This window comes from Balearica regulorum, chromosome Z, assembly GCF_011004875.1.
Source record: "Balearica regulorum gibbericeps isolate bBalReg1 chromosome Z, bBalReg1.pri, whole genome shotgun sequence".
NCBI lineage: Eukaryota > Metazoa > Chordata > Aves > Gruiformes > Gruidae > Balearica > Balearica regulorum.
The window spans coordinates 20,599,903-20,625,174 of NC_046220.1; the positions used below are offsets into that span (position 1 = coordinate 20,599,903).

The window sequence follows — 25,272 nt, forward strand, 5'->3', positions numbered from 1 at the left end:
CACTTCACATCCCTGCTACGGCTGCACCCACGCCACCCCGCTGCAGGCACGGAGACCCCCCGTGACAGCCAGTTTTACACGCCGGGGCGGGTAGCCTAAACCACAGACACGCGTGGACGGTGCCTTCACGACGGCACCGGCCCGGGCTCCCGGCTTGGCCCCGCCGCCCTGCCCCGGGGCGGGGGAAGCTGCCGCCCTCCCGCCGTCCCCGACCCGACGGTGGCTCCGCGCGCGCTCCCCCCCCCCCCTCTGTCCTCTCCAGTCACGTGGCGGGAGGGGGCGGTGCGATCGTCACGTGAGCGCGGGGGGCCGGGGCTGGCGGCCGGGCTGGAGGGGAAGATGGCGGCGGAGAGGGAGCCCCCGCCGCTGGGAGAGGCGCGGCCCGCCGACTTCGAGGAGCTGGAGGACGGCGAGGACCTCTTCACCAGCACCGTGTCCACCCTGGAGGTGAGAGTCCGCCCGCCATCGCGGGCCCCGACCCCCACGGCCGGGCAGGCACCCGCCGGGCCCTCCCCTCCCCGGCAGGCCGCCAGTGCCGCGCTCCTGACCAGGTCCCCCGACTCCTCGTCGGGCCTTTACCGGCCCAGCCTAGAGCTACGGCCCCGCCGCCTGGCTCTGGTCGGGAAGTGGCAGCTCTTCGGCGTTTCCATCCCGGCGGGCGAGTGACCTCGGCCCCGCCGGGGCTCGGTGGTTCCCGTCAGGTCTTCTCCTGCCAAAACAAACAGAAAACTCTTTATCCAAGGACCGCTATGCCAGGTCGCCGCTTTCCCTCGTCTTACTCCCTTCTTGTACTGCCGGGGTAATAAATATTTCCACCTCTCCTTGTCACACGACGCCAGCTTCACTGGTGGTGTGTCGTGTCGTCGTGTGTGTGTGTGTGTCGTCGTCCCCCGACTTTGCGGGGATTAATAACAACCCATTTTCTTTGTCTGGCCTTCTTCCGAGGTTTCATGCTCTTCCCGTTTGTAAAAACTTACAGAAACTTACTCCTCTCTAAGCCTTCTTCCGCCGGAGCGGCGCAGCGTTCGGCTGCGGTGGCTCAGCGTCCCGGCGCAGAGCGGCTGCTGGACCCTGCCTGCCCGGCGCCGTCTGCCGCCCGGGGCACTCGTCCCCTCGCCTCCGAGCAGGAGGGGCAGCTACCGGCGACCGAGGGGAGGAGGCATCCATACATGGCGTTATGAAACCTGCGGTTGTTGAGGGAAATCGAAGTCTGAAAGACAGGAACACTTGTAGTGAATACATCTCTAAACCGTGCCTGCTTTCCATGTCAGGACTCTAATAAAAAAAAAAAAAAATCGAAACACCTGAATCTAAAAATAGGTCCTCATTCTGAAAAATGCTTGTGTGTTTACTCACTATAGTGGGAGCTTTTCTTGCTGAGTTGTTGTGGTCATGTTTCACCTGTGTGGTTTGCCAGTATCTTCTGGAAGAACTTTATTATTCTTGTACACAGTTGCCCATTTAAAAAGAAAATTGTTCCTGTTCCTCCTTTCCTGAAGAGTTTCCTGTCCCTGACCTTTACAGTAATAGGATCAGTGCATGTTTCTTTGTTTTACTCTGGCTGTTGCCTGTCCTTAACAGAAAACACCACTATACAAAGAGGCTCTTAACTGTATTTTAAAGTCACTTGCCTTCCCTCAAGTCACTTTATTACTTTTTTTTTTTTTAATAGATGCATAATCTGTGCATTGGTAGAAAAAGATCTGTGGAAAAATGCTGTGAAGGAATAGCAAATGATGTGAACCTGCAGTTGACAAGAATCATGTCAATAGACTTCTGTGCATCTGTGTGTGATACAGTGTGTATTACTGGAGTCTTGTTCGGTGCACTAGGGAAGACTGCAGTATCACACAAGTAATGTTTTTACTGATATGGTCTATAATTAAAGCTGCAAGAGATATGACAGATTTAGTGTCTAAAGCACACTTAGAATGAGAAGTCCTTGTCTTAATGATTAAAAATAGTTACTGAAAACTTTAACTGCAAAAGCTGGCAAAAAATGCTCTTTGGTTTGGCTGACAGCTCTGTTATACTGCTTTATTTTTGTAGACAGTCTGTTTGGAAGAAGGTAGTGAAGTAGAAAGGGGAAACCTCTTTGCTTAAAGGGAAGCTTTGAAAAGCTTTGTCAGTAAAGCTTTTTGTAACATCTGATTGGCTGCAGCATTTAGGGAAGAGCCTTAATCTTGTCATTTTCCTGTAGATTTGGAAGGAAGAGATCGTGAAAATTGACTTTGAACTTCTCACTAGCTTGAAATAGATCATTTGACTCAAGTGTATAGGGCGCTTTAGTCCAGAGAGTGATTTTCTCATGGTGTAGGCCTAATTAAACTTCTGTCTTGAGTGTTGTTTTAATTTGGTAAATATTAATGAAGTAACTGTTTCTAAATGGCAATAGAAGTTACATAGTAACAACAGAATGGCGTCATTCTTTTCATAGTTGATCATGTATTTGTTTGCTGATACCAGAGGAGAGAGCATGGCATGGGATGGTGAGGTCGAGAGCCAGCTTATATGAAGACAGTGGTACTTTTGACAGGATTCCCAACTGGTTTATCTTGGAGTGGTCCATTTGCTTTTTGTGTGATTAATTTGAGACCCTCTCCTACTTTTTCTTGCTTTCATTCTCTTTGCAGCTCACAAAAGGCATACTGTTCCTTTCTTACCTATGATTTGGTTTTGCAGTGGAGAAGCTGTAAGATTTCTAGTAGGGCTTCCGGATAGCTTCCATGTTAACAAAGTCTGCATTTGGAAAACACATGCTAACTCGTCTAAGTTTCTTCTGACAAAATATAAATTTAATGTATATGAACAGTAGGTATGAAATTTTAAATACAGGAAGGCTTACTGACTTCAGTGGCTTATCTGTATAATCAAGTGGAGAATATCGTTTATTTCAAGTAGAATTCTCAGGTGTGAAGAAAAAGAAGCTGCAGCTATAACTTTGTCCACATACTAAAATTAATGTCTTGAATTAAACCCTCTCAATTACTAAAATATAAAATGTTAAAAGAGCACGCTGAGCTGTAATATCTGGCATTTCTGGGGTGCAGCAGGAGCACATTCTAGTACTTGAAAACTTGGTGGGTGGCAGAGCATGAGATGTGAACACAGGGCACTCCAGGCACTGGGCTGAGCAGCAGCTTGTCTTAGCTGGTGGGGTACTTGTTTCCTTGTCAGATATCCATGGTGCCTAAGAGTAGTGGAATGATTATTTGATTTTCATTGTGCCAACCATATTGCAATGTCTCGAGGAGTGCTTCCATTAAATTCATGGTCACTGAGTGGTGTCTAGCTGGCAGAGTTGCTTTCATCATTGGGAACAGCAAGACTGAATCAGACAAATGGTCTAAGCCAAGATTGTGTTTACAGCAATACTCAGTGGTGGATGCTGTGTGAACAACATTGCTGATGATTGTACGCATGTGCTGATAGTCACCCGCAGTGCTCTCCCAGCTACCACCTTTTTGTAGCTCAAGGACTTCCTGAGCTCTAGCTCACATTACAATATCAATAATCTTCCATGGACTTATCTACTTGCTAAATTTTCCAGTACATGATTTTTTTGTTTGTTTTAAAGATGTGTCCGTGATACGCACAAGATGTTCTGGAAGTTAGCTGTGTGTTATGAGAAGATTAATCCCCTGTTCCAAGTTTGCAATCAGCAAATTGCTAATTTGCTGTTTGTGACCTCTGTCACTATTAGGTGAGACCGCAAATAACTGTATGAAAGTCACTTTTGATGACATATATGAAAAAAGTGTGTTAGACTTTCTGAAAAATGGTATGTTTAGCATTACTCTCATTTCATCATTTCCTCCTTCTTCCTTGCCTTAGTCTGTTTCTCTGCCACCTTCCTTGTTTATCTGTTGTGCTACTTCTTACTTAATTTTCCCTAATCTTCTCACTCATTTATGTATTGGCTGTCTCTGTCTTTTGTAAAGCACATGCCATGTGAACATGTAGGTAAGCTACCACCTACTCATTTCAAACGGTATTTATATTCTGGTTTGTTGGGGATTTTTGTAATGGAAGGATACATGGAGGTACTTGAAAACAATGAGTAAGCAGTAGATGCGGTAATCCTTTAAGGACTGTCATTTAGGGCAGGGTGTGTATATAATCTCATTGCCAGTTTATCAGTCAAAGATCTGCAATGTGCCTTTGGGTTTCTTTTGCACAGAAGGCAAAACATTAGGTAGGCGCAAAGTCCAGATGTCTTCAATGATATCCATTGAACTTAGCAGTGACAATTATAGAGGAAGCAGTAAAGACCCCATTGGAATATCTGAGAGGAAAATATTAAGTCCTTCAACACTGTACTATACCTTTGCAGAAAACTAAGTCTGTATCCAAGATTAATTGGTGTAATTCTACTGGAAATGTGTGTCTTGTTCCTTGGTGTTAAATGCAGGCTGTAACGGAAGTACGTAGGCATTTGTTCTTGTGTTACTGCTTGTGTCCTCTTAGTTTTTGCTGAAAATGTTGCTCTCATACTGTTGAGTATTCTCTCTGCCCATGCTGTGATTTGTGAGCTTCTGTAACCCTGTTTCAGACAATGAGCCTGGTTAACTTGAGCAACTAGAATAGTATGATGGTCAACTTTTGTCAGCCTACTGTGTTGTGACTTGAAGGAGCCTAGGAGGGGTTCAGACAAGTAGTTGAACTGGTTTGGGGGGAACATGACTGTTAAGAGATGGGAGGATGTCCAAACATCTAGGCCTGTAATTTTGGCCAACAGCAAATGTGAGAACTTGTTCATGTTTTTTCATAAGTCAAAGCTATGAAATAGTTATTACCACCAAGTATAATGCTCAATAAAAGAGGGGAAAATTGAGCTTGTTATTGCCATTACAAATTGGAATGGGCCTGTAAGCCTCCCACCGTAAACTTGTTTTCTAGAAAACAAGTAAAGCAGGATCCTGAATGTCCTGGCCATTGGGTATCAATTTCACAGGCATTTTCAGGAAACTGACATGTTTGTGACATGTTGTGAATCGTTGGCATCAAATAAGTTTAAAATTTCTAAACAGCCATGCTGTCTGTGTATCTGAGCCATGGGGTTTTTTGTTAGTCTCATCTTCCGTTTCTTGTCTGATACTCAGATTTTCAATGCACCAACTACTAACTCATCTAACAGCCATTTACATAGAGATAAAAGAGCAAAGTTGGGGTACTGTCTTTTAGCTTGCACCTGTGGTAGGGTGTAACTGTAATAGCTTTATGTGTTAAGAGTTGTTTGAGTGCATGGGTGCTTTTTTTGAGAGGCTTAATAGCACTCTCTGACCCACTGACTGTGTAAAATAATCAGATTATTAGGAATTACTGATTCCAATTTCTGATACATTCAGGATTGTGGCTTTCTGGGTTTTCATAGTTCCCTAACAACTGTGTCTGTTTTGAAGATAACTTTTGTAGATAACACACTAAACTTTGTTGCAAAACTTTTAAAAACAAGCTAATGCCTTGTCCAAAGTTACAGTAAGTGTTCAGACCATGAATCATTTTTAAGAAGCTTCTACATATTGTCTTCTTCATGTAAAGTCCCAGCTGTTTGTGAAGATATTTAACCCCATCCTTAATTTATCTTGTCTGAGAATGACAGCTGTTTAAAAATACCAAAGAGCCACTGAAAGATTAATAGGCCAGGAAATACCTTATTCAGCTGTCAGCTTGTTGTGGTTTAACCCCAGCCCACAGCTGAGCCCCACGCAGCCACTCGCTCATTCCTGCCAGCAGAATGGGGGAGAAAATTAGAAGGGTAAAAGTGAGAAAACGTGGGTTGAGATAAAGACAATTTAATAACTAAAGCAAATGCTACGCACACAAATCAAAACAAGGAATTCATTCCCCACTTCCCATGGGCAGGCAGGTGTTCAGCCATCTCCAGAATGTGTAATGGTTACTTGGGAAGACAAATGCCATCACTCTAAACATCCTCCCCTTCCTTCTACTTTCCCCAGCTTTATATGCTGAGCGTGACATCATGTGGTATGGAAAGTCCTTTTGGTCAGTCGGGGTCAGCTGTCCTGGCTGTGTCACCTCCCATCTTCTTGTGCACCCCCCAGTCTCCTCACTGGCAGAGCAGTGAGAAACAGAAAAGGCCTTCATGCTGTGTAAGCACTCTTGAGCAATAATTAAAACATCCCTATGGGATCAGCATTGTTTTGGTCGCAAATCCAAGCCATGGAATTATACAAGCTGTTAGGAAGGAAAGTAACTGTTTCCCAGCCAAAACCAGTACACAGTTGAAAGGGTATTTTGAAGGAAAGACATTTTATCTGTAAATCATTCAATATCTACTATTATTAAAAATAGAACTTGAGATTTATAACAAATATAAATTTATTACATATTTATAAAATAAATAACAGCCATTTATAAAATAGCAGCCCAAAGGAAGACTTGAGGGTACTGGTGGATGAGAAGCTCAACATTATCCAGCAGTGTGCACTCACAGCCCAGAAAGCCAACCGTGTCCTGGGCTGCATCAAAAGAATTGTGACCAGCAGGTCGAGGGAGGTGATCCTGCCCCTCTACTCCGCTCAGGCGAGACCCCACCTGGAGTACTGCGTCCAGCTCTGGGGGCCCCAGTACAAGAGAGACATGGAGCTGTTGAAATGGGTCCAGAGGAGGGCCAAAATGACAATCAGATGGCTGGAGCACCTCTCCTATGAGGACAGGCTGAGAGAGTTGGGGTTGTTCAGCCTGGAGAAGAGAAGGCTCCAGGAAGACCTTATAGCAGCCTTCCAGTACCTGAAGGGGCCTATCAGAAAGCTGGAGAGGGACTGTTTACGAGGGTGTGTAGTGATAGGACAAAGGGTTTAAACTGAAGGAGGGTAGACTTAGATTAGGTATAAGAAAAAAATTCTTTACTGTGAGGATGATGAGGCACTGGAAGAGGTTACCCAGAGAGATTGTCAATGCCTCATCCCTGGAAGTGTTCAAGGCCAGGCTGGATGGGGCTTTGGGCAATGTGGTCTAGTGAAGGGTGTCCTTGCCCATGGCAGGGGGGTTGGAACTAGATGATCTTTGAGGTCCCTTCCAACCCAAACCATTCTATGATTCTAACATATAGGCAGAACTTCTTTTTCCCTGAAAATCTCCCTGTAGGAGTCACTTCTAGACTTTGTGTCTTGTATACAGATTATACAAGCTGCACGAATAAGCTTTGTATCTTGAGCTTTCTAAGGTTCCCCCATGGTCTGTTGGTTTGAGTCCTCTCCTTTTGTGAGTATTCTTCAGCTGTGGTTCCTGGAAACCAAGGTATGTGAAATTTGGAGAAAGCCCTATGTAACTGATACACTTGATACAGCTGTGAAGCCTGGTATCCAGTGCAGAATTCTTGGCTTTTTTGAATAGTGCCACAGGTAGGATCTTTCCCTGCTCAGTAACAGAAAGAAATCCATAGCTCTACCAGGACTTGGTATTTTTCCATGTATTTATGACTATTCCTAAGAAGACTCTGTTACTTCTTCAGAGTGGGAATGGTTTTGTATTTGCCTCTGGTTAACTTGTTCCTTTAGGCACATAAGTAATGGAGTTTTCATATTATGCCACACATTGATCAGGTTTAAGCGTTCAAGTTAAATCTTGTGTCTGTTAGGGGTTTTTTGTGATTAGAAACCAGGTATGGTCAAAAGTAATCATCAGTAACCAAATTAACTACTGTGGATAAAATTGAGAAGGTAGGCTGGGAGAAGAGTTTGAAGGTGTGAGTATTCTTCGAGGGCTCTTTTCCACCACTGATTAATCAAGAGCACAGTTAAGGGATAAAGCTGAAAGCCATCTGCTGCGTGGAACAAGTGATCAGGAAGGCTTTTGTTCCCTGTGCCTGGCCATGTTACAGCTGTTTTTCATGGCAGTGAATTGATAAGCATGAACTACATGTCATTCTGCATCTGTGGTAGTGTGAAGTCACCACTATGTCCCAAACCTGAGATCTGTCAAAATGTAAGTGGATTTGCTCTTCAAAGTTGAGTAGCAGCAAAACTGGTTTGGAATAAGTATCTATAAAGTTTTTGTGAAGAATTGCTTTTGCTGATAAAACTTTTAAACTGCTTGAACCTTGCAGGGAAATCAAGCATCTCTGTGCTCTGCTCTTCTAGCTGAAGTACGGGATCTTGAACTGTCAGCCCTACACAGCACTGCCTAGAGAAACAAACCGTTTCTTCTGGAATATGCTACTTCTGAGTTCTCAAATCACTTAGAACTGTTGACTATTACATGTGACGCATGCTGTCTATGCTACCATTTGTAGAATAATGAAGCCTGTCAAGTGATGAGGTTTTCTTAAATTTCCTAGTTGATTTCATCTAAATTAGTTGTAAGTCTTGTGACACAATTGAAGGATCATGGTTCATAGAAGGAACAAATACGCCTTTATTACCTCAGAGCACTCTATTTGCTGTGGGATCATTTTGGCATTGGTTTAGTATAAGTGTACATGTGACTGGTGGATTGGTTGGTTGTAAGGTTATAAACTCTACTACCTACATACAGTTCCCATGTGTTTCTGCTTTGACTTTCTTTGCAGGCTCTAGGGCAAAGTCCAGTGAGCAGTTTGAGAGGCTGCTCCTTTCGTTGCTTATCATTTTGGTTTGTTTATTGGTTTCCCCACATTATATGTGGGCTTTTTAGAGAGTGGCAGCCTTTGGTAGAGGGAAGAGGATATAACCTCTTCTGTCATTTGAATGGAGCAGTTCCTTGATGCAACCGTGATCTGGTTTAGAAGAATATAAATTTTTTTGTGTTCCTGTATTTGTGTTTACCTTCATTCTGTCTTCTGCAGGGAAAACCTTGAGCTAACACTTTTCCAGGTCAAGAGAGTCTTTATTTTATATGTCTTCTGAAATACTATTTTGTACTGTGTCTGAATTTGTTTGGCAGGATTTTTACTGTTTCTTGCTTACTTCCTCTGTACCAGAATTTCAGGTGACTGAGGTCTGGATAGATGTGGGGGCCAGGATCTTGCACTGTGCTGCTTGAAGTAAAGCACCAGTGCCATACTCCATGTCAGGACATACACTCTTCTCGGAGAGGCAGCTATAAGGAAGATCTCTTCCTTAGGGTGCCTCAGCTGCATTTATGAATGTGAAAATACCATCTGGACAGATTTTTTCAGTGGCTTTTCAGGCTTTTTAAAAATCTTTTGTAGCCTGTGGCATTTGTTGAAGTGTAGCCTGAAACGTGTACTATCTCTTTTCAGTTCTGTGTCTGAACTTAAATTATGCCAACTTTTCAAAAACTAGGAAGCAAGTAGTGACACAATATTTATATATTTTTTTAAAGCGCATGCATTCATGAGTAAATATGATGATGTTGAAGACTCCTCAGCTAGCTGTCTTGGATGAAGTTGTGAGCAGTGAGTCTTGCGAATTTTCTAGAGCTAGTGAAATAACCATAGTTGATACTTACTCAACAAGGATTTTCTAACTGAAGCACTGATCTTCAGTTAGGCATATATTTATTTTCTGAGTAATCTATACATTTGGTAGCCCAGCTTCAGTATTGCATTAATTTTCCTGAGTGTCTTCAAGTATTTCTGGTTTTCACAGGGCAAGTTCTAGTCTTCAGATATGAAAACAACTGTATCTATGGCAAGCCTCGCTTCCATGTCAGTACAATGTGACCCTCTGTACGAATAATCCCCAAATTCAAAATTTCTTACAGCTGCAAGCAGCCTTGAATTGTTTGAATGGCATTAACACACTCTTAATCTCTGAAAAACTGGTATAGAGCCTTTGGAGATTTCTTCTTTTATTTTTTTTAATGTACAAATCCAAATCTAAATACAAGCCTTTCCAAAAGGAACTTAAAAATCAAATTACATTCTGCAATACTAATAAACTTATTCTAGATATTTCTGTAGCAGCTTTTGTTTCATGTTAATTAAACTTAAGGAAACGAGTGACTTTTTTTTTCTCTCTGACACATGAAAAGAGCTGTTGACTAGCTCATATCCTTTGTTCATTGTTACCATGCTAGGAGCAGGAAATGGAAATAGCTGATAGGGTTTCCTTTCTGTACATCTTGCCTTGTTTCTCTGCAATGAAAGAATGTTTGTTGCAATAATTCTTGTATACTGACACATGGCAACTGGTTCTCTGCTAATTATTTCACTTTTTTTTAAACAGTCAAGTCCTTCCTCTCCAGAGCCAGCAAGTCTTCCTGCAGAAGATCTCAGCACAAACTCCAATGGTCCAAAGCCAGCACAAATCATGCTAGAAGATGACAGAGAAGACCTCTTTGCTGGTAATTGCTCTTTTCTTCTAATATGTCTGCATAAACTCTTTTGCTCTTGGACTGAATGTGCTTTTCTGGGAAGGAGGCTTAAAACCTTTTTATGCTGTAAAAGGTCATTTTCTTGGCTTGTAAGGGCATATGAAACCGTAACCTAGCAATGGAAACTTCAATTTTAATTTTACGCAGTTTAGTATTGTAGCAAATTTTAACTGTTGCTTAACCTGTTGAAGGTATGTTTTCTGGAAAATTCACTAAGTAATGAATTAGTGCCTCTAACCATCATCAGTCATTCTTTCCTGAGTTCAATAGTCGTGTATTTAATTGAAGTCCTATGATCTGCAGTAGCTTGTCAGATTTATGAACTTGTAGGAGAAGTAACATACTAAAAAGGAAAAATAGCTGAGATTATTCTTTGTCCAAAGTTGTTTTACCATTGTTATCACATCTTGCTATTGATTGTATATTGTTGTAAAACTGAAGTGTAGTTTGAAACTCAAAGTAGAAAACTTAATCTTGCTTAGTAGTGAAAACAAAGTGATATGTGACTTCTTTTCAGGATCAGATGAGTTTTGTTAAATTTTTTTGGTTATGTGTTTTTGTAGCGTAACTGTTGCTCTCTCATATATTAGTGGCACTTTGAGAAACTTACTTAATAGAAAAAATTAATTTAAATTTTTTAAATAGTTTGACAATGATGTATGGATTTTTTTCTTGTGGGACTTTGTAACATTAGTTAAGTTTGTTTACTAAATACAGATTTCTCAGTTGTGTGTACACAGTGCATAGTGTGGCAGTGTTAGCTGGTTAGTAATGTGTTATGCTGACAGTGATAAGAGTATTTATAATTATATAATTAACAATACTCAAATCTGTGTGTAAAAACATGACAAGTTACATCCTAGATTTCTACTTAATAACTATACATAAGTTGTCCCAGTGTTTTTTCCAATAATTCAGATCATACTGCAAGCTGGAGGTTATTTGCTTTTTAATAAGACTATTTTGTTACTGTGAAAAGGTTACAAACTGCATTTGGGACTAGTCCTAGCATTTCACTAGTGCATGTTTCTGTCTCTGTTACTTGACAGTACTGCATGTTTTGGAGAAAGATGTGTGAAAGTTTTGATAAATAATCGGTCAATAGACAACACATTTCTAATGCTTCATTAATCAGTCACTACTTTGGTGTTGGTTTTCAACTATCCTAATGTGGGTTATGGGTGCTGTCAGTTACAGGTGTAGGAACATTAACTGTTTACAAAAGGAGGTGTAATATTCGGGGTATCTTATGTACGTCAAAAGGTGGTTCTGAACGTTGCTTCTCAATACTAACACTTTTCCTGTTACTACATATTGAGTGAGTCAGCTGGCAGTATGCTTTGAATACAGTCCTCATCTCATCTTCATTGATTCCCTGATGTAATAATTTGGAAAGAAACTTTATAGCCTTTAGTTCTGGGCTATTTTATATAGATAGGTGCATACACATGCCCATTACCTTTGTTCTGAACTTACTAAATTTGTATTTGCGTATATTTGAATTTGGCTCATGACACTATTGGAATGCATTGACTGACTCTCTGAAAGTGTTCTAAGAGAGAGAAAAAAGAATAGAGGGTAATCCTACTTCTTTCGTATTTATATTACCTGATGTCATGACTTACAAAGACCAGCAGCGCTGTAGCAACAAAGCTTTCTAGTACTAGTAATTTGATTATTTAGCTTCAGTATATAAAGCTGGCTTTTTATAACCATAGAGCCATCTGGCATGGATATTTTAGGAAAGCCAATTCTCCTTTGAATAATATTAAGAAAAAAGGTGGCTGGAGTAAATATTGAGGGGAATGAGACACAAGGAACAAATGTTAGCAGCCAGATTGTTTCAGCTGAAATGAATGCTGTGAGGAAAACACACAGAACTGATTTAATGAGTTTGAGTTTTGCTATGGAGGACATTCTGTTAAATGCATGCAGTGGTGAACTGCAAGCATCTATATGTACTGCATGTCTAACACAACTAAGACTGGTCTTTAAAAGGTGAATTTATATACATACTGAGGCTGAGTACAAACTCTCCAACGGGGGGGAAAAAGCAAGAGTGATTTATGGAGCTTAAGGCAGAATATGACATCTTTCACAGTATCCTGTTCTAAGCAGGAAGTTTGCATAATACAGTTTTACCCTAGTGATGAACGTCTGTCTTTGTTTCACTGTTAGCGTAGGTGTTCTCAAAAATGACGTCTAATTTGTGTTCCAGTGCTATGCACTCACAAGTATAACTATTTTTTCTTTCTTAGGGCTGTTTTCCTAGACAATGATGTTAATCCATCTGATTAACTTTCTGATACTGATGTACAATGAATAGAAACAATATAAGAAGGCAACATGAGATGTCTTTTTCTTGCTTCCAGCATGATTGCATAAGCCTAGCTTTTGTGAGAGCAGGACTTAATTTACAAGTGAGTGTGACTGGGTTTTTTTTTTTCAATGTGTTGAAATTCCAAAGAAACCTATCTTTGCACAGCTTACAGGAACACTTAACTGGAGAGGAAGAGAATAAGGTTCCACAGCTTTCTAACTTACTTTGTTACTTCATATTGAATTGTTAAACACTATAAAATCCAGGTCAAGGAAATCCTATGGACGGCTCCTGAAAGGAGAGACTGACTCTTTGGGGGCGTAAACAATTCTAGTTTTGCAGACGTACTTGTAAAAATTATGATGGTATGCCCCTCTAGCTATTGTAGGCTCGATAAATATTTTTCATTATTCCATCTAATAATGCAACCTAATAGAAAAAGATGTGAGAGAGAAAAAAATACATGATTTCCTGTACTGTTCTAATGCAGTTCAGAATCTGGGGGGGGGGCTGTCTTAGGCTTTTTTGATTCTACTTAAAACCTCTTTGCTATTGTGTTTCTGCAGCAGCAACAGGATAGTATATGCAATAAAATGTTTTAGATATTCATTACTTTGTCTCTTGTGACTCATAAGTGCTTTGGCTGAACTATTAAAACTGGGTTTCAAAGGTGGAAGAAAATGAGTTTTCCATCTGTCATTGGAGACCAGTAAATTTTGCTGCTGCGTTCATTAGTATTGTGGTTCTTGGTTCTGTAAAAAACCAAACTGTCTTGCTAAACCCACTTAAGCACTTCCACCCTTAGTATAAAAGTCAGTGTATTGATTATTTGGCCAAGAAAGAATTACTTTATCTTACCTTGTATAGCTCTTACATATGGAGACCATAATGGTCGGTGCTCAAAATCAGGTAGTATTAAGTGTATATATCTTGAGGGGCTTTGGGGTGTGTGTTAAAACCTGGCTGTCCATAAGCTTCTGCTGTAGAGTGAAGACCTAGATACTTAGTCTGCCAAAATGTCAGCCTAAAGTTCTGTGTATAGCTGCAGAAGCATGCTGTGGACTGCTTGTGCAGGACATAGTTGTCTGTGTCTTCTGCCTCTACTGCTCATAAGGCAGGGCTATGAAGTTATATCAGTGCTCTGTCACTGTATTCGGAAAATGGAAAACTACAATTTTTCCTCTCTGCAAGTCTAGATAACTTTTGATGATGTTCTGGTTTTTTCAGGTCTGAATGGTGTTTATCTTATGCACATATCTAGCTATTGTGTCCTAGGGGAAAGTCAATGCGTTGGAGGAGGTGATGTTTGGTTTTGTTGGGTTTTTGTTTTGTTTTTCTTTCAGTCGTGATAGATTTGTCTTAGGCTTTTTCCCTGGGAGTTGATAGAGAAAAGGAGATGCTAATTCTGTGCACCTGACAAGACATGTACTTTAAGCCCAGCTAAACAGCAAAGGCTTCTAGCTGATATCTGCCAGACTGTTGCCATGTGATGTGTCTGATCAGAAGACGTCAGTGCAGATCCCTTGCTGCTTTTTAGAAGCTGGTGGTTCAGTTCTAGGTCTCTTCTGCAAAATACAAATGCACAAAAGCATGCGAACCTACAGTTTTCAAGTCAGAAGAAGGCCTTATTAGTGGCTGACTGTTCTGTTAAAACTATTTCTGTTCTCTTTAAGATTATTCTTAGTACTCTTGGTAAAACAGTAAGGATCATAGGCTATGAATTAAGTGTAGTAGTTCTTACAGTCAGTTCTGTTAGGTTTTCTGTCTCTGAAATATTGCTACACCTGGAGAAGCCTTTTTTAATAACTTGTCCTCTGTTCTGGACAACACTTTCTACTTCAGTTTCCTTCCATGCTTATGTGATCACCTGAGTAAATTTTTAAAGATAAGAAGTCAATTTAAACACTTGAGCTATGTTAAAATTTTAGAGGTCTGACATTTAGAAGTGTGACCAGTAAAAATAACTTACTCAGCTGAAGTGAGCTGCTAGTGAGGAATTGCAAACTTACACTTTCCAAGATGAAGTTTGACAAATACTGGTGGTGAAAAGTAAAGAAACAAGAGCTGTCCAATGCTGAGATTGAGTCCTGTGCTGAAGTGCTTAAGAATCTTGGGGTAGTTGGCTGTAGAATGTTAATTAAGCATAAATAGTTGTCTTCTGCAGCAAGATGAGGTGTTTTCATGTTCTTTGGTGCTAAGCATCTTGGCAGTGATCTGTAACAAAGACTGTTTATAGATTGTAAAGTAGGTATTCATGTGCAAGAAGTCTTACAGCATTAGGTCGGTGGGAGTGCTTAATATGTACTGATAACTGCCATAGCTGATGTGAGTGTTGGATCTCAATGTTTTCCACCTGAAAGTTTGGCAGAGCAGTTTCCTCTCTTTATGAAAGCAGAGCTTACACTTTTGAGAACTTCCCAGGAAAGCAAGACATCTAAATTTCATTTTTCATGAGAATACTAATACAGAATATTAAAAACAAACAAACCAAAAAACCCAGCACAAAACCACAACTTAATACCTAAGTTTCCAGGGGAAAATCTAAAATTAATAAATCAAGCAGATGTTTCCGTAAGTGCCATGGCTTCTACTCTGAAACCTACCAAATTCATCTTTCCATGGGGGAAAAAACCAAACCAAGCCACAAACACCACCCCACCCCACGCCCCCAAACCACCACAAAACAAACCGTTGTCAATAAAACTTTTTAATCTAGATTTGATCAGATTTCTCAGAGTGGAAGAATGTATATAAGAAGCATGAAGAAGAAGCAGAGTTTATCAGAACAAATCTATTTCTTAGGAAGCAGACCTTCAGCTTATGTACTACTAGGAGACTCCCCTTCTGAGGGGGAAAAATAGTTAGAAACATAAGCGTCTGCTGTTGTTATGTAGAGCTAATACTTCTTTTTCCCTTCTGAATGTTTTAATACTTGTGTTTTAAGCAAAAAGCACAGTATCCTTGTCTCTGTCCTGCTTCCCTCTTCTACTCTGTCCCTGTCACCCTCTTCCACTGTCTTTTCCATTTCACTCTTCTAGATTCACATAATGTCTGGGATGCATGCAAACTTCAGGGTGAGAGGTAACAGGAGGGAGGATGGCATAAATTCTCCTTTCTTCTTCCTAAAGGAACTGACTTGCTGCTGTCAAACAAACAGATACTATTTTCTCTGGGTAAGTTCCTCCAGGAAAATAGAAAAGAAGGGCTAGTAGGCAACACCTTTAAAATTTTGCTCATTCTCAACTAATCTGGGGTTGCACAGCTTTAGAAATACTGGTGTGTACAAAGCCTAATGTTACTGGTCTTGCTGAAAGGAAGCCACCTTGTCTTTGCATTGCTTGTTCCTGCTGCTTTGCAGAAATAATGCACCAGCTTAGCAGTATCTTCAGCTATCTGCAGAACAGTAGTAGGGAGCAAATCCTGGTCGGACTTCATGGGATCACAACCTAGATCAGTTCATGATGCAAATGGGTGCGTGGATACAGGTCTGAAAAACAAGAGTGCTGGGAAGGAGTGTGCTTCTGTTTCATTTGATAGCAGCGCTGCTTCACTACATTGAATTCACACTTTTTCATTAAGTCATACTTTTACAGTAACCGGTATGTTTGTGCAGCTGATGAAAGTGAGAAATCTGTGCGCTTTGAATTGGTTTGTGACTTGTTTTATAAGCCTGTCCAAAACTGGAAAGTACAGAGGAGTACCTAGTGACAATTAATGGTTTGTTTCCCAAACACATGTGCTGGAATATAGCTGTTGATAGGAAAAGGAAGAATTGAAGTGAAATGGCTTTATTTTATAAAATTTTTATATTTTATATTATATCATATTATGTATAGAACATGTTACATATGTATATTTTTTTTTTCTGATAAATGTTTCTGTGAAACAGTCATTTGTACAACATATAACTTATATGTTGAATACTGTTCGCCACCAAAGGAGAGACCTACCTCTTTTCTCTGTTTAAATGTTGTTGTTCTACCAATCTAATATGTTTTTGAGGGGTTTTTTTCAACTGCCTCAGTTGCAAAAGCATGACTTCCCACCTGATCTGAGGTTTTGAATTAAAGTTCTTTATTGGTTTAAGATGCAGTATCCTTCCTGTGGCATTTTAGGGCAGGAAGCATCAGCAGGATTCTTCAGAAAGACTTAGCAGTGAGAATAGAGCAATGGTAGGAAAATAAATCTTCTCAAAGAAATCTTTTAAATAATCTTTGTTCATATTAAAAATGGAGAATATAAAAAGGTGTTTGCTTTTAAATTTAGTTTGAAAATACTATGGAAATCTGTAATTTGAAATTAGGAACAGCCAGCAGTTTGAAGGACGTGATCATTCCCCTCAGCTCAGCTCTGGTGAGGCCATACTTGGAGTGCTGAGTCCAGGTCTGAGCTACTCAATACAAGAGAGACATGGACAGACTGGAGTGAGTCCAGTGCAGGGCCGTGAAGATGATTAAGGGCGAGAAGCGTACAACCTATGAGTAGAGACTGGCAGAGCTGGGGCTGTTCAGCCTGGAGAAGAGCAGTCTCAGGGGGGATCCTGCACTGTTTATAAATGCTTAATGGGACGGAATGGAGAAGAGGCTTCTCGGTGGTGCCCAGTGACAGGACAAGAGGCAATGGGCACAAGTTGAAATACAGATAATACGTAAGAAAAAAATGTTGGGGTGTGTGGGGGTTTTTGTTTGGTTGATTTGGTTTTTTTTAAATGGTGAGGGTGGCCAGGCATTGGCACAGGTAGTCCAAGGAGGAGGCGGATTCTCCATCGTTAGAGATGATCAAAACCCATCTGGATGTGGCCCAGAGCAGCCTGCTGTAGCTGACCCTGCTTGAGGAGAGAGGTTAGACTAGATGATCTGCAGAGGTTGTTTCCAAGCTCAGCAATTCTGTGATATACTTCAAAACGAAGTGATGACAGCAAATTTTGTCAGCCTCAAGCCAGTGTGAGCATCTGCTTCAAACCAGGTAAGGCATAGTGACCTTGAAGTGCATTTTTTCAGTTTATTTTGAGCTTCAATATCAAACAAAATTTAAGCACACCGTCATTTTTATCCCTGAAATAGAGAAGTGTGATTCTGTTCATTGGCAAAAAAAGTGTTACAGAAGAATGGGAAACAGAATTGACTAACAGAACATCTCTCAGTGGCAGCAGGGATAAAGCTGAGTGGTTTTGATATATTGATTGTGAAAGATCATGATATTACTTTTAGCAGTAATAAATTATATGGTTCATTGTATGCTATTTCCAGTTCTATTTTTACGTTGTTAGTAGATTACAGGCTGCTCTGGAGAAGCAAACAATCCTACATGGGACAGAAATGAGATGTTTTTTATGTGTAATATAACTATTTGAGAAATTTTAAAGTAGATCTGATCTTTAAAACTCCTCTTTTCTTAACCATTGGGTAAGGACTAATTATACTTATATGCACCAGGCTTTAAAATTGAGTGGTTCGTACAGACAGATGTTGCAAGCACAGCGCTCTTCCACAGTGCTCTTCCAAATTACATAGTAAACCTTTTTTGTAACTTTGTATAATTTGGAGTGGCTCTGTTTTAATGCCTTTTTACCTGCTTTGTAAAGTACTTGGCACAGGAAGTCTAGTTTGTAACAAGACTTGAGATGGGTTGGGAAGTCAATTTTGGTATCAGATCACTGTTCTGTGGTCAATATTATCTTTTAAGGAACTAGAATTCTTGAAATTGCACATTTAGCGAGAACCACAGTATTAGTTATTTAAAGTAGAACAGGAACGTCTCTATACCCAGGAAGCGTGTAGTTTGCCTGTGGTCAAAAACAGTTAGCGGAGGAAAGCATGCAGGATTTGTAGAGCAGAGATTTACATCCTCTTTAAAAATAGATAAACTGTGTACAGTCTGAAGAAAGTATTCTGTTTCTGGTGAACTGTTTTAAACCCCAAAGAGACTGAAGATAGATGGAGACTAAGCTAGTTAGTCTTACTAGTCAGAATGTCTCACCTGCTAATATTTCTGTTTTACATGTTGTGGGCTTTTGGCAGGGGCAGGGGTGTATTATGGTAGTGTAACTTCATTTAACACATGGCTTGGACTGCTCACTTATAAGCCTATATGACTAAATCAGCTGTTGTTCAGAGTGCAAAAACTAAAATCGGTACAGGTGCTGAAAAAAGCTGTTTATGTGGTTAAAAAAAATAAATCATTAGTTTTCGCAGTATGTCATGCAGAAATAAAGGACATATCACTTGTAAAGATTTTAAAAGACTCTTTACCTAACAGTATATTTAAAAAAATGCAGTATTAATCTTACCTTAACCCATTATACACTAGAAGCTCAAATGTCACATGTAGTTTTAGCTATGTGTTGATAGAAATTATCTGGTACAAATGGATGCTATTTACAGATGATCTTATTAAACTTGTGTATCATCATATTTCAGTGTGCATGTTTGTCTCTGTGATGCACATCCATCTCTGTTGCACAAAAATTTCTTTGCTAACTTAAAATGTTTACCTAGAAGCAACAGAAGAAGTTTCACTGGACAGTCCAGAGAGGGATCCAATACTTTCACCAGAACCTACTCCTGCGATCACTCCTGTAACACCTACTACATTAGTAGCTCCCAGAATGGAATCAAAAAGCGTAACAACCCCTGTGATTTTTGATAGATCCAGAGAAGAGGTACGCAGCAAACTTCTAAATTATGGAAATGTCTTGTTAGTTTTTTGAAGTTTCTTCTTCTTTCAAAATGTCAGTTCCTAAATGTTGACTCAGGGGATCATCCTTTGCTAAGGGAAAGTATGTAAAAGAAAACCTATTCTGTTTATTTTGCACATAAAGTTTAGTATGAATTTGACTCAAGAAAATACTGTAACAATTCATTACTTAGGTGATTATATTGGACATACGTAGTGTGAGGAGTAAGATGCTCTGTTACTTCAGAATAGATATTGTAAAAGTGTATATAGGAGAAAGCTGTGAGCTTGATAGAGAAGAAATGGTAATGAAGTATAATAACTCTTACTAGCATGTTACAGGTTTCAGCTTGGATTTCTTAAGCTGTTGTTAATGAGGAAATGGAGGAGGCAGTTGTTAGCGTTATCCTGCCTGCTAACAAACAGCTGAGGCTAGTGGTAGTTTTAACATTGTCATTTAGATTTGGTGTTCCATTCAAAGCCCGGGCATTGCTAAAGTCCATTCATTCTGGAGTGTTCTCTTACGAGGCAGTGCCTCTGCTGTGCATCGATGATGGCTGCTTCCCCAGATACCACAAGATGGTATTTTTTTCTGATTTTCCCCCTGGTCCACCTTCCACCTTGGTACACTGTCCATTCTGCCATGGTGTTTCTTAAGATCTCTGGTTTTTATCAAACTTATGTATATTACATGAAAGATTACAAAATTCTACATGATTATTGCTCAGGCAAGTGTCAGAAAATTCTCTGTTACTTTTCCCTTCTCAAGCTCTTCTGCTGCAGATACCATTAATAAAAAGGAGTATCTGTTAGTTAGAGGCATATAGAAACATCTCAAATGAAAGTGGTTTTGAACCATGGTATCTGCTGGCATTAGAGGAGGATACAATGACCATACCCCTAAGATAAATATTTACTAAAATTTTTGAGGCCAACATGTCCTGAGAAAAGGCTGCCATACTGAAAGCTTTTGCAAGAAGGCTTAAAACTAAAATCCTAGAATCATAGAATCATTTAGGTTAGAAAATACCTTTATGATCATCAAGTGCAACTGTAAAACTAACACTGCCAAGTCCACCACATGAACTTTGTTGCAGTGATGGTGTTAGAAATTGTATTCACTTAATGTTGGATTGTGGTTGTGGAAGGGTGTTACTATTATATAAACATACTGACTTTTCCTACTCCTTCCTCTGTACCCTTATCCTTGTAAGTATACATAATATGAATTCACTTTACCTTGTTAAATATGGTATATCTTTTTCCTAGATTGAAGAGGAAGCAAATGGAGATTTGTTTGATATAGAAATCAATGTATCAGACCCAGAGAAAGTTGGTAAGTTGCTTGAAACTAGCAAGTCTGTCTTATCCCTTGGAGATTATTCTGAGATTTTAGCATGATTTCTTACTCATCTTTTGACAGTTTTTAGTATCTAAATGAAAAGTTATTTAGTGTATATTTTGGAACAAAAAGTGTGTGGAGGGAGTAAAATAATTTGCCCTAGGATAAGTATCTTAATTTTCTTACAGGAGATGGCATGAATGCTTATATGGCATACAGAGTAACAACGAAGGTAACTAGTGCAACAAATATTTGCAGATAACTTTGTATCATAACTGAATAGATGGATCAGTAATTCATAACAATTTTGTTTTTAAGACATCACTTCCCATGTTCCACAAAAATGAATTCTCTGTTAAAAGAAGATTCAGTGATTTTCTTGGCTTGCACAGCAAATTAGCAACAAAGTACATGCATATTGGTTACATTGTGCCTCCAGCTCCAGAAAAAAGTATTGTAGGTAAGTGTAAGTTTGAATTTAAGCATGTCATTTAAGTAGCGTAATAAAAATTAAATATTTTAATAACTGTTGGCCTTCTCAAATAAATACTTTTCTGCACAAATATAACTTACTGCTTATCAGGTGGTCCAAACTATTAAATATTCTTTCAGTTCTGTATTTTTAAAAAGTTCAGGTTAAATTGTAAAGACATGTGCTGTCCTCTTCCTAACTCAGACCAGCGTTGATAATAAGAAGAACGTTTGTTTTAATACATGGCCTTCTGTTTCTTATCTATCATTCTTTCTTCACTGTTACCCTTCAAGAGCTGATTAGTCTATCAAAACAAAGATGTTAAATGAAAGTTTATTTTTAACTTGTGTTGTTATCAGTTGCCTGCAATATACAGAGCTTCATATGTACTCCAGTTCTCTAATACTTCAGTCTGTTTCTTTTGGTCATGTTGAATGCTAAAATCTCTAGTTAATTCTTCTAAGTGCTAATTCAGAAAACATTTCTGAGTGATGCTAGTCTTTGTGAATGCCTTGAGGGATCAGATCCTTTCTCCGTGAACTAAAAAGCATGCCTGATGCGTTGAAGCAACTTCAGTTTTATGAGCTCAAAGTAGTAGAGGTTCTTTCAAAATAACTGAACATTTAAAACAGTAAAACCTGTTGAAATATTTCAGCTTACCCATATAAATAAGTGATTGGACTCTAGAATGCTGTTTGATATGTAGGGAATGACAGGACTTTTCTTTTTTTAGTAGTTTAGTCTGTAAAGCTAATCAATATGAAAGCACCAGATTTTCGTATAAGTAGAAATAGGCAGACTGAGTAGAGGTAGGCAGGAAAAAGCTAGTGAAAATCATGCTTTTAATTCTATGGAAAAGCACTGCATTTTTCAGTCTGTACGATTGAAAATTTGATCTGAGTTTTTGGCAAAATCTTGTGTGATTCTGTAATAACCAATTTTTCATGTTATAAAAATAAGTTTGATAAGAAAGGCTAACAGGATTTATAAAGATAGAATGAGGCTTCCAGTCATGTCCGTTGGATGATACAACATTTAAGGCATTTATGACAGTGTACAATTACATGGAAATGTAGTACTTGCATCACAGTCAAATTAATCTGTAAGATGAAGTTTGGACCGTATGTGAGGTACCACTTGAACAAAACCAGCATAAATACTGATACACCTGGAAGTGTGTGAAATGGTGGGACTTAGGGTGGTGTAAGCAAGCACTGGCTGTCCCTTCAGATTCTTGTATAGAGATTTTGTTAAGCTACAGATAAGTTGGGAAAACTCTCAGACTCTGTAGGACATGTTCCAAAGAGCATGAAATTCCCACTTTAAGTTTAAACTTTAGTGCACAGGTGGTATTTAGTTCTATCCAAAACTGTGTAGTCTATGCATTTCTAATTCTGGAGAAAAGAAGAGATTCTGGATTGATTTAAAATGAGGCATCTTAAAGCAGAGAGCTGGCAAAACAGCTGAAAGTAAAATGACATACTGTGTTTACATTGCACGTGTTTATTTTTAAAGTCTTAATACAAAAGATACATTCAGTGTTATGCAGTGTGTGTTGTACTAAAGTCCTTAGTCTGTTCATTCTGTTACACTGTTGATAATGCCTGGAGGTTTAAGCTCCAACTGTATTTTGGTGATGGGTGGGAGAGGCTGGCATTTCAGACCTTAGCTACAAATTCAGGTGGTCAATTGCTGACTGTAGAACAACAGGATGAACTGAGTCAGTGGTGAACTAGTGTTGGACATTCATCCAAACTGCCTCACTACGTACATATGTGTGTTGGAAAATCACATTTTTTCTGGTTTTAAGAAAATAATCTATTAAGTCATGGATCCTTTCCTGTGAAGGATTAGAGTGCTTGTGCTACAGAAACTGCTTTTTCTCTTGCGTTTAAATATGCTTATATTATCAGAGAAGGAAACCTGACGTGATACCTAGAAATAACTGTCAGTATCACAAGTTAGGAATTCCTCATATTGGTCATTTGATTACACATTCAGGTTTTTCCCTATGAACTTGTGTTGCTATCAAATGTGAAGGACCTTTTGTATTAAACTGCAGCATTTCATGCTTTCTGTATACTATGAATAGTAATACTCTTAATGTAAAAAAGATGAGGCATGTGAATTACCTCACCTTTGAATACTTTAATCTTTGTACTTAGCCATACTTGATTTTACAGATAAATTTGTGGATTTACAGTTACACTACACTGTGTAGTATACCTTTGAAAAAAAAATGCCAATCGGATTTGTTTTCATCATGTTACAGAGAAGGGAAAACACTAAGGCTTCACTGAGAGGTTAAGGGTTTGTCCTTGTTCCTGTAAGGATGCTGTTTGTCCCCTCTGTGGGCTACTGTGTGAAACTTCTAAAGCCAGAAGGGAGATCGGGTGAGGAACAACCTTGGGAACTGTTGACCTGGCAGGTCCCAGAGTACCTGTTCAGAATCCTAGACTTAGAACTTATAGCTGGTGAAGCACAGAACTAACAGAGCAGCAGTACACTACAGGTAGAAGTAAGATGTTTAGACTGTATCATAACATACCTCTCCTGTGTTTTAGGAAATAAGAATGATTACGGATGTTCAGTGTTTCATGGTGGTTTTGATAAGACTCAGGTTCCTAAACTGTCTGCAATTGGATCTTTAGAATGAAAAATATTGACCTCAGTTTGATGGTTTTAGAGTTCTTCTGTTGCTGATGTTGAATGTATTTCTCAGACCATCATACTTCAATAACTCTGGCTCCCCTATCACAGTTTTTTTGGCCACTCCTGACTTGGGCGGAGGAAGCAATGTAAAGCTGCATGCATTTTATTCTGCTAATTTTATTCTCTATTAGTTTGTACTTGTTCATATGCTTCAGAATTTTCAGAACTGGTTAGTTTACCTTAGTTGACTAAAAAACTCTTAGTTTTAGAATTTAAAAAAATAATGGAATGATTATTATCCTGTTTTCCCATTTTTATTTGGGTAACTGTTTTCTTCTTCTGTGCACGAATGACCAGTAAGACTCTGATCTTCATTTGGATTGTCTTTGTAAATGCAAATTAAACTAATTTTGTATAACTTGTAGTCAGGAAATCGTGTATTTCAGAGCCGCTTCCACAAAACCATGCAGCATGCAGTGTTGATGTTTTTTCTGTTCCTGTGTTTTTCATTGTAATTTGACTTAAATACATAAGCTTAGGAGAGCTTTATCTTGTAATCGCTTCAATTATGTTAATGATTTCTTTATGATAAAATAGAATCAATATAATGCCATTTTCTTCAAAGGCATGACCAAGGTTAAAGTAGGCAAAGAAGATTCTTCATCTACTGAATTTGTAGAGAAAAGGAGAGCAGCTCTAGAAAGGTAATGTATGTATCTAACTAAAACTTGTTTAGTCTCAGAATGACTTGTAATATACTGCATGGGCTCTGTAATTGGGGTCTGAGCCATCTGTACTTAGATGGATTGTGGAGGCATTATGCAGCTGCCAAATTTTTGTGTAGAAATGGAATAATTCCCATAAATAATGGGGTCTTATTCATAGAGAGGATGATAGCTAACTCTCTTCAAACTGGTTGGTACTTAAAATTGAAATTGCAGTAAGTAAAACTTTCTTTATCAGCTTACTTAAGCATTTTAGGTTAAAGGAATTCAGGCATTTCAGCAGTATATCTGTTCCATAGAAAATCAGCTGTTGGGCAGGCAGACGGGTGAAAGACCTTCAGTCACTTGAAAGTAAAATGGCCTCCTGAAGACTTGCAGTACATTGATGTGACTAGCTGAATTTTAGCATAAGAGGTATTGGATCTCTGTCACTCCACACTGGTATATAACTAATATTGTTCAAGTATCTTTGCAATGGAAGGGTACTGTCACTGATACACTGCATGATTTTCCCCTACTGACATGGCTAATTAAGACTTTAGAAAGTAACTGGTACAACTTACACAAGTATACAGCCTTAATTTTGGTATGATTTTGTATTATGCTCATTGCTGTTATTCAGTTGCATCATATGAGAACAATATACCATATAACAGTTTCAGTTAAACTAGAAAATTAACAAAAGTCAAAGGTTTTAGATAGTATGTTGGAAGACCTGTCTAACATATGATGCATGAAGCTCTTGAGCTTCTGGAGTTCCCGAGCCAATCTTAAACAAAAAATATCTCTTCAGAATCCTGTTGCT

The 25,272-nt window shown here is 39.2% G+C and overlaps 1 protein-coding gene across 2 annotated transcripts in view; it reads left to right on the forward strand.

Annotated features, from left to right (window-relative positions):
* Positions 1 to 272: 272 nt before the first annotated feature.
* The window catches only part of SNX2 (sorting nexin 2), a 36,683-nt gene continuing 11,683 nt past the window's right edge, over positions 273 to 25,272 (forward strand). The window contains exons 1-7 of one of the 2 annotated variants that reach the window (XM_075740828.1): positions 273 to 447; positions 10,134 to 10,251; positions 19,102 to 19,262; positions 20,546 to 20,612; positions 20,807 to 20,850; positions 20,937 to 21,078; positions 24,368 to 24,446. In XM_075740828.1, the coding sequence (XP_075596943.1) occupies positions 340 to 447; positions 10,134 to 10,251; positions 19,102 to 19,262; positions 20,546 to 20,612; positions 20,807 to 20,850; positions 20,937 to 21,078; positions 24,368 to 24,446 (719 nt within the window). In that variant the 5' untranslated portion in view covers positions 273 to 339. Of the gene's footprint in view, positions 448 to 10,133; positions 10,252 to 19,098; positions 19,263 to 20,545; positions 20,613 to 20,806; positions 20,851 to 20,936; positions 21,079 to 24,367; positions 24,447 to 25,272 lie in introns of both variants that reach the window. The other variant, XM_075740827.1, reaches the window with a different exon arrangement.